Source organism: Apaloderma vittatum, unplaced genomic scaffold (genome assembly GCF_000703405.1).
Source record: "Apaloderma vittatum isolate BGI_N311 unplaced genomic scaffold, ASM70340v1 scaffold16519, whole genome shotgun sequence".
Classification (NCBI taxonomy): Eukaryota; Metazoa; Chordata; class Aves; order Trogoniformes; family Trogonidae; genus Apaloderma; species Apaloderma vittatum.
The window spans coordinates 5,780-15,717 of NW_009735963.1; the positions used below are offsets into that span (position 1 = coordinate 5,780).

A 9,938-nucleotide genomic window follows, 5' to 3' on the forward strand; every position below is an offset into this window, starting at 1 on the left:
TTCCTATAGGTTCGGCTCTGATATTGAACTGGGACAACTGGTTTTAGCCATGTGTTCTGTATTGCTCAGGAAGCACGATGTTGGGGTTGATCAGCACTTTCTTCCTAGCGTAAGCGTGCGGCAGTGCTTGCAGAAGGGGTGGTCAGTCGTGGTGCTCGGCATACAGAAGCTTTGTGTTTCCAGGTAGATGATGTCTTTGCTGCCCTGTTGTGCAGTGTTAAAGTGCTTTTTTCTTCTCTATAGCAAAGGAGAATCAATTGTGTTCAAGGCTCACACGGCAACCGTAAGGAGCGTTCATTTCTCCAGCGATGGCCAGTCCTTAGTTACAGCTTCTGATGACAAAACAGTCAAAGTGTGGACCGTTCACAGGCAGAAGTTTCTATTCTCACTTAGCCAACACATAAACTGGGTTCGCTGTGCCAGGTAAGTACAACTTTCTGACAAATAGTGGTGGGGATTTATCCCTTGAAGCAGAGGCTGAGTGTCCTGCTCTTGTGTACCACATTTCTAGTCAAGCATGTCTCATGACTGAAATACATTGCTAACTTGCAGAGAGAACCCTTTGGATAATAGTTGTGTGCCCACTCGGTGTTTCTTCAGTGGTTTTTGTCAAGCAGAGATTTTCCTGCTTAGTGATCTGTTCTGTGTTTTGTTTTTACCTGGTATGGGGGCTTCTGCATCTTGGAGTTGCTAACAGAAGTGAAATGAAAGTCATATATTGCTATTTAAGCTTAGTTACTTTTAGACTTATCAGGCTGTAGTTAAAAACAATCATAGAATCCTAGAATTGTTTAGGTTGGAAAAGACCTTTTAAGATCATTGAGTCTAACTGTTAACGTAGTGGTGCCAGGTCCATCGCTGAACCGTGTCATCCTGTGCTCCTTCCAAAATGCCGAAACTGCTACCATGTAACTGGCTCGGTTTTGACTTTCAGTTGTCCTTTGCAATTTTCTGAGGAATTTTTATGTATATATATGCATCTAGGATTAAGCCACAGTTTGTCTGTAGGTGAACAGTTCATTACAGTTCTTGACTGTGGTGATGGCAGAGGCTAGTAGCACTGTAGATGCCCACAGCAGAGTGGAAAGAATATTTTTCCAGTATTTACGATGGTGTTCTCTAGTTAGGGACTCAGGTCTTGATCCTGTAGAATACATGCCTCTGAAGGGAGATACTGATCTCTCTTGTATATAAAATTTTGAGATAGGAGCTTAATAGATTCTTCTAAGGCACTTGAATGATGAAACTTCTCCGGCTGCAGCTGTTATCCTGCGAGTAATTGTATTGGTCTGAGTACTTGTGGCAAAGGTAGGAATTGGTTTGAATAAGGGTAGAAAAACAACTTGAGAGACACTGAAATTGAAACAAGTAGGGCAGGACACCGTAAGTCAAACATAAGAATTTCCTGAGACTTATTTTCTGTGCTTCTGGAATTAGGGATAGTTTGAAGACTTATGGCTTACTTCCCCCCGTGACACAGAGTGATTGGATTTTTAGTCTCACTGATGCCAGTGTGACTTCTTGAAGAGTGAGGTGTGTTTGCCAACGTACCTTGACAGCTGGCCAAATCCAGTTGTCCTTCTATATATGGGACCAGTTCTTAATTGCTACAACTTCTATCTTAGATTTTCTCCTGATGGACGATTGATAGTGTCAGCCAGTGATGATAAAACAGTCAAACTGTGGGATAAAACCAGCAGAGAATGTATACACTCGTTCTGTGAGAATGGTGGGTAAGTACCTGGTGGTGTACGAGGGCTGACCTTCTTGTGATTTCTGCCATGGGGAGGCCTGGGGAATGTACACCTGACTTTGTGACTGCAGTCAGAGGTCTTTGTCCTGGTAATTGTTTCTACCCTGTAAAAAATCATTAGTACCTACTGAAAAAGCAGCCAGCAGAGGACAAGGTGCAAAAAGAGGTTCCAAAATTGCTTTGACCTTTTTAACAAGTCCTTAGATAACTGAAACTGGAATCTTCCTAATTTCTTGCTGCACTGGATTTTTAAATACAAAATTGTTTTCTTTCCAGGTAATACACAATGGTATTAAGACAAATTCAGACAGCATTATTTTTTCCAGTGCTGTTGAGAATATAGATTGTCTAAACAACCTGTTGGAACATCTCAACTTCCTCAGTGTTTGTTACAAGAATACTTAAAGGATAATTAATTTTACCGAATTTCTTGAGTAGATTGGGTGAGGAATTACAAGATGCTGCTTGCTGAAGGTTCTGAAGGTTTTACTGTATTTATGTTTTCAAATTAAATTGATTGCGTATGGGTCCAGAAAGCAGTTTGGTCTCAGCCTTGCTACCTTCCAAGTGGCAACATACGATTTCAGGCACAGATTAAGTAAGTTCAGCTTAAAATTAAAGCATGATAGAAGAAAGCGTAAAGGTTGAAGCATGATAGAAGAAAAATACTATTCGGTCTTGCACACACCACTCTAGAAATCCTGTTTATTTAAGAGGAGACATATTATGCAAATGTTAAGTGAACACTTTTAAATGTTGTTGTGACAGGCAGATCCATCAGGTTTCAGGCAGCCTGTATCTGTGATTCCTACACCTGTAACACAAAATACTGAAGATGGCTTTTCTATAATCCTGCAATCTGCTTGGGGTTACAAGCAAGGTCTTAAGAGAAACTTACAAATAAAAATTTTCAGGTTATCGTTGTTCTCTTCATAATGTTCAAAATGCATCATGATGTAGCTTTCCTTCTTGAAAAGAGCTTTTTGATCTTTAGCAAGAGATGAATGTAAACAATTGGATTTAATTGCCTTTTACAGGTTTGTGAACCATGTGGATTTTCATCCCAGTGGTACCTGCATTGCTGCAGCTGGCGCAGATAACACAGTGAAGGTGTGGGATGTTAGGATGAATAGACTTCTTCAGCATTATCAAGGCAAGTTAAGATCTTGGATAAGTTGGATCTTTCCCCGTATTGATACGAATTGCTCTCAAGTCCAAGGACTGTTTCTCCATTGCCAGCTTTTTTCCAGAACGGCACTGGGTTAGGCCTGCCAGTAGAAGCCTTTATTTTTTTCACCAAACTTCATGCTTTGCTTTGTGTTAGCTTCAAGAGTGGTTCTCATATTAGTGAGAAACACCTTTGTTCTGATTTCTCCTGCCCACCACCACAAATGCCTCAGTGCTGAAATGTCCTGTGTTGCAGGTGTGTGTGGCTGTGACCAGCAGTGCTGCCTGGCTTCTGCTCACTGTTCTCCAGGAGATGGAGTAAAAAGTGTGTGGCCTTAGTACGCCTATAGGAGGAGTCAGATGCATTCCAGCAAAGCAAAATATTAGTTTTCTGAATAAGAAAACTAGGGAAGGCTAATAACAGAGGAAAATCAAAATCAGGTAGTTTTAGTTCAGTACCATGATCCATGTTTACAGTTCCTTCACCAGTGTATGTTTGGTTTTCTGCTTCCAGAATTAGCTTTGACCTTATTGTGACTTTTCCAGGTTGGCTTGTCCTTAGAATAGCTATGATTTATATTTAGGAGTCTAAATCACTTACCCACCCACCCCTTACCTTCCAAATGGCATGTCTTCCAGTTACCTGTTACTGTCAAACTGATTAGTGCTGCCATTTAGTAGAACTGGGTAGGAGAAGGCTGCTTTCCCACCCCTGCAGACTTGAGTATCCTGATTGGTGCATATTAGTTTCTTGAGCCTAAATGTGCCTTTTCATTCTTTTACTATTAGCAAGTTTTAGGGCTGCTCTCATATTTTGTAAAGACACATTTTCTCAAGCACTGTGTCTCGTACAGGTAGCTAATTAATTTTGTTGGATTCTCACAAAGACTGCTCTGGCACGCTAGTAAAGCAGATCAGAGGTACAGGGCTGGAGCTGGGTGTGTTGTTCTTTCTGTCATTTGCATCAGATACTGCCAGTTCCTGCTGTGCCAGCCTCCTGTGTCTCATACAGGTAGCTAATTAAACTTAATTTTGTTGGATTCTCACAAAGACTGCTCTGGCACGCTAGTAAAGCAGATCAGAGGTACAGGGCTGGAGCTGGGTGTGTTGTTCTTTCTGTCATTTGCATCAGATACTGCCAGTTCCTGCTGTGCCAGCCTCACAGCTGCACGCAGGGCAGAAATCTGGAGTAGTAAAATAGCTTGTGGTTGATTCCTACTAAGTTTGCAAGTGAAGAGACAAAAATTGAGTTGTAAATTAAAGCTGTTGGTCCTCTTGACTTTACGTAACTAGAATTGGTTTTTTGAAGTGCTTTTGACTGTGTATCCTTTCTCTCTCAAGGCAGTGAAAGAATTTGCAGACTTTCAATACAAATTCTCTGCTTTTCCTTGCTATAGAAAAGCAGAGAAAGTGTGGAGATATTTAAGGAGCAGAGTTCTTTGGTTTGCCGTCCTTCACAGCAAGCTCTGAAAGAGACTAGACCTCTTCTGGTAGGAAAGAGCGATGGGAGTTACTCATCTCAGAGCAAATCCAGATTGGCTGTGAGGAGCTATTAAGATTATGAAAGTCCTTTGGGTTCCGTAAAAAAGTAAAAGCTCTCCAAAAGAGGTTGCTGTGGAGTGGAAACAATCGGCAAACTTGAGAATGCTTTTGTAATTCTGCTGTATACAGAGCTGTTCTATTGCTCGTTGTGTTTGGATGGAAACACTATTATAATCATCTGATCAGGCTATGAAGCACCGAAGGTGACACAACTTCCATTGGAACAGGGTTTTTCTTGGGTAGAAAATAAAATCATATTCTTTATTTCTGGCAACAGCTTCCTGCTCCTGCACTGTGTTTTATTCTTGGTGTCTGGGGTGGTCCTCTCAGCTATATTGTGCCTGAGTAGTCAAGTCAAGCATTCTTGGAACTCTTTTTCAACTGTAAACCTGCCAGAGCTCCTTGAAACTATCATATAATGGATTTTCTTATTTTTTTTTAGTTTCTTCATGGACTCACAATCACTCCTAGTTCTCTGACAGTTAACAAAATTTGATGAAAATCAAACCTTTTGATGACTGTTGGTCCAGTTCATTGGTATTGAGCTCATACAATTTCAACAATGAATAATGAAATGGAATTTCTTCATGTAATAAGTATTGTTAACTTGTGACCCATACCAAAACTTGGGAACACCTTTCTGAAGTCTTGTTGTTAGAATTGTGTGTTTAAATGCTTGAACAGTGTCAAATTGTCCTGTAACCTACCTTATTGTTTTTCAACAGTGGCAAGATCTACAGTGTGTTTTCAGCCACAATATAACTAACTTGGCTCAAAAATCATCTCTTTCTGCTTTCCCCTTACTGCTATTAAATTGTCTGAATCTAATGTGATTTAGGTTTGGCTGCCAGGTTTATTTTTTGTGGATTGGGATTATGTATTTCCCTGTATCCCACCCATACTGAATGGCATTTCAATCTAACACTCTTGCTATTGAAGCAATTTTTTCCTGTTATGAGTGTTATTTTTAACGGCTACTCTGTAAATCCTAATTATGTATTAGATGTTGAACTAGAACTAGTCAAAAAAGTCAAAGAAACCTGAAATTGCAGCGGTGACTGTGTGGAGTCACTTCATTCACCTGTGTCTGCACGCTGATGGGTTTGCCACATGTGCTGGTGATGGGTTGTAAAATCCCCGGGTTTGTACACATGCGGTTTGGATTGAGTTTAGTGTCTCCTCTCTCGCAGTCCCACTAGAGGGCATCTCTTCCTTTGGTACTTTGTGCCGCCTGATTTCAAGGGAATCCATTTTAAAGATGGAGTTGCGTTGAGGAGTTCATAGATAAATCGCCCAGCTGCAGACTCTGTGTTGAAGCCGGGTTGTTTTTCAAAACCGATTAGCCTTTTAGCTGTATTGCCAGGACTTGCTCCACCTGTGACTTTTGTAAATGAAAGCCAGAAGTAGAGAGCGAACCACAAAACCTGATGTGTGGTGTGCTGGTTTTTGTTAGCAAAACGTGCTCAGGTCACGGTTACTGTACTGCTTTGTTCTGTCGTCTACCTGCTGTTAGTATTTTGTACAGCTGATCAGTCTCCTACAAAAGCTGCCCAGGGTTATTGCCTCACGTTTTGCCCTGTGCAAAGTTGTGCGTGGGGCACTTCTGCAGGTCTGTGGAAACAGTTCTAAGCTTTTTTTCTTGCTGTTTAAAAAAGAACAGTTGGTGCTTCTAAACAGTTCAGGTGGGGCTGGATGGTGGTTATCTGTTTGCCAGGGACTGGCTGTCAAGTCCATTCCAATTTATCTTCTCATTGGTTGCAGTCACTGATGGCCTAAAAGTAGTATTATCAGACTTGGGACAGTTGTGTTCCATCGCTCTACAGGCTGGTGTGACTCCAGTTTGGTCGTAAACCCCCCGGTATAACTGTTTTTCTAGGGCTTGGCTGACGGAAGGATAGGCTTGTAGCAACAGGTCACTGGGAGATGCCACCTCCTGCTGCACCAGATTTATTGTTTACAACATGAAATCAAGTATGGTTGCAGGACGTGTTGACAAGTTTTTGGAGAGGTGTTTTGAGTTGTCTCGTGGGAGGTATGAGCTGGTTAGGCAGAAAAGAGACAAATTTTTTTTCTGAGCTTGCAATAGCCAAGAACAACTTGAGCACAGAAGCTGTGACTGCTTACACGGCTGTAGTCTGGGTAATTTCTTTCCATTTTCAGAAAGGTTTTTGGTGAAGCTGGAAATTATTTATTATCTGGAACTGGGAGGATATATCATTAACTTAGTCTGTTTCTGGTGTGATTCCTTTCAGGACTTGCTTTAGTTGACAAAATATGTTTGTCTGTATCTGAATATAGATGCTAATGGGGTGAGAGTAAAATTTTTAAAGGAGAAATGTATTTAGCACTCTTCCAGGAGGAAAAACTCCACATAGACTTTTTCTCCTTTAATACATAGTGTAATATAGGGTTGGGGGGAGTAGGGGAAGATCTAGCCTTGTAAATAGAGGCAATATTAACCAACAAGGTTAACTGTTTAGAAGTTGCCCGTGTTAAGGTTTTCTTCTGTGTTTTTAAATAGTCCAGGTTAAGACAAGTTATGTTCTTGGGTCTTAAGCTGAAGTATCTAGTATTCCTGAGAGTTTCAAAAGTAAACGTATTCTGTTTTACAATTGAGCAAGGTTGTTTCAGATTTCTGTTTCAAATTCACGTATGAAAAAATATCCTTGGTTCTGGTGTCTTTAAAATTGTATTTAGGGGGTTTATAACATGCAGTTTGGATTTGAAATGCACAGTAGGCTCTCAAGGGGATATGAATTTAGTTGGGGGGATGTATTATTAGTAGTAGATTCAAGATACCAGAACGTTTGGAAGGCACATGGCATAATTAAGAATAAATGGATGGTTAAAACCCTCTTCAAGCATGGTCTTAATATTCTCTAATGTCACATACGCTCAGAAAGCTGTGCATATGTAAAGTACTGCATGTTCTCATAAATAAATATGTTCAACAGCCTGTTTTGTAGAACTTTGAGCAGGGGAAAGAAAGCCCTGCATTAGATTTTTAATGTTACAGGGAACTTAAGTGTAGCTTGACTTTTTTCCTAAAGCATTTCCTTTAGCTCTTCTCGAAATAACTCTAAAGCTTCATCTTTGTGTAGGAAGGATTGCTTTATTGGAAGTTCACGCTCTTGATAGTTTGCCTCTTCATACTTGTTTTAAACTTTTGGTGAGACAAATTGGATGTCTGAAGAAATAACGCTTATCCTGGCCCATTTTCAAGTTGTTGATTCTTCTTTCCTAGGTTCTCTTGAACCGGGTCTTGGTTAGGGGCAGGCAGTAAATCAAAAGAACCTGTGCAATGCCAACTTTGAGCTTGTTCTTTTGTTATAATTTCAGTGTTCTCATTTTGGTACTAGCATATAGATTTTTATTCTAGAGTGACTTGGGAGTGAGAACAGCAGCTCCGTGGTAGTAAAGTACGTCCATGTCCAGCTCTCTCATAAAATCTTACAGCTTACTTGCATGTATAATTACATTTTTGGGGCTGCACTGGAAGCTTTTGTAGCCTTAAATCTCCCAAAATAATCGGCAAAGCTTCCTTTTTCCTTTCAATAAAGTAATGCCTATTTTCACAAGAATTGCGTATTGCTCTTGTTCTCCAGTGCTTTGAAGAGTTTTTGTGTTAAACTTTATAACAGCAAATTGAAATGTGCTTGTACTTTATTTTATTCTTTTGCCTTGGGCTAATGTAAACTGGTCTTGGTGATTGTTATGTATGTTTTTTCCATCCTTAGTGCATAGTGCTGTGGTAAACAGTCTTTCCTTTCACCCCTCGGGAAACTACCTGGTTACTGCTTCCAATGATTCAACTCTCAAAATTCTGGACTTGCTAGAAGGAAGACTTCTGTATACTCTTCATGGTCACCAGGTGAGACAAAACCTTTTATAAAAACTGGGCAGATCTGTGCTTAAGCCTTTCATTCTCTCTGGCCAAAAATGTTTTGAAAGCTTCCTCGCATAAAATTACAATGATAGCACTAATAATAATCTTTGAGATCACCACTGTTTTGAAGGGAAGGCCTGTGGGGAGAGGAGGAGGTGAGACAGGAATGGAGAGGATGAGAGAGCAAGGCAGAAAGGGAGCTCCGGTATCGAGGGTGCAAGTCCGAGACTGAGGGGCCCCGGCAGAGCTGTGCCCTAGACCCTAAGCCTGGGTCTGTTGTGCACTCTCTGTACTGCAGCTCTGGCTGCCTCTCTCCAGAGGGGTGCAAATAACAGTTGGCCCCCTGCCATAAGTGTTATGAAGATAATTGCTAATCACCTGACAGGACACTTAAAATGGTAAAATGGAGGAAATGTATTTGGGCTATGATTCGGGAACATGTTTCCATTTTGTTAACAGGCTGAATTAAATAATTGAAGGTGATAAATGCTGCCGATTGGTTTAAGTTTAACTGATTGCCCTATTATTATTATGCTGCTGGATGTGTTGCTTGTAAGGTTAATTATATGAATGCATGGAGCTCTCTTTTTAAATGTTAAATGAAAATAAAGAGATTAATTTCTTTGTCCACGCTGAGTGGGGCTCAAAGGCATGAAGAAGCAGACCTGCTTTAAAAGTTCTCTTTCCAAAGGGACAAGGAACAGAAATTCTTAACTTACTTGTGCCCTTGTCAAAATAGGCCTGAGTTTTAAAGCATCAAGACTAGCTGGGGAAAATCACAACCTGAAGCTTTTGGAAGTGGTGGGGATGATTCTGAGCAAAAATGGTGATTGTGTAAGCTACAAACCTGATAATTCTGGCTTCTCGTGGCTTTGTTTAGTGACTCCCTTGTCTGTAACTTTTACTATGTATTAATAAACTCTTCTCCTTTTCTGTAATGGAAATGGAAAAATACCCCCTCCACTTTGTGGAAAGATCTGGTTTAAAACTGACCAGAGTTCAAGTGCTGGAAAGAATGGGCAGAAGATAACAAATACTGGTTATCCTGACCTGTAAACTTTGACTGCATAAAACTTTCTTACTTTGAAAACTGGACTAATGGATACTCTTACCAGATAGGGACTGCAAAGCTTCTGTCGTCTCAATCTTGTTTCGTATTTGTCTTTTGTGTTAATTTGCCAAGTGGCTTCTTAGGAAGTAGCTTTGTGCGAAGGAGTTAGTGTAGGCAAATGGTGGATCTTTGAACCTTTTATTCTTATTTTGGGAAGAGATGTACCTAGTTATTGTTGAGCAGGAGGCTGAATCTGCTTTCCATATTCCTCCCTTCTACGCTTCAGGCTGCTCCTCACCCAGTGCAGTGGCACAAAAAAAAAAAAAAAGAGTTTCGCTCTGAACGAGAGTCCAAAACTGATTATGGTGATGAAGATCTTCAGTATCGGACAGTAGCAAGTCCCTTTAGGCTGATGCTGTACTTAACTTGGGGCTTCTGCAAACAGGTGTTTTGCAAATCATCTCTTCAGAAGTAGAGTTACAGCTCCGTGTCTGTTCCCTTCACAGTTTCAGATCAGTCAGACAACATCTGCCACTCTT

General features: G+C 40.6%; 1 protein-coding gene across 1 annotated transcript in view; it reads left to right on the top strand.

Moving 5' to 3' along the window:
• POC1A (POC1 centriolar protein A) overlaps positions 1 to 9,938 on the top strand; it is a 47,488-nt gene that overhangs the window by 5,014 nt on the left and 32,536 nt on the right. Inside the window, exons 3-6 of the mRNA XM_009876800.1 lie at positions 244 to 423; positions 1,626 to 1,733; positions 2,791 to 2,906; positions 8,200 to 8,333. Of these exons, the coding sequence (XP_009875102.1) occupies positions 244 to 423; positions 1,626 to 1,733; positions 2,791 to 2,906; positions 8,200 to 8,333 (538 nt within the window). The remainder of the gene's footprint in view (positions 1 to 243; positions 424 to 1,625; positions 1,734 to 2,790; positions 2,907 to 8,199; positions 8,334 to 9,938) is intronic.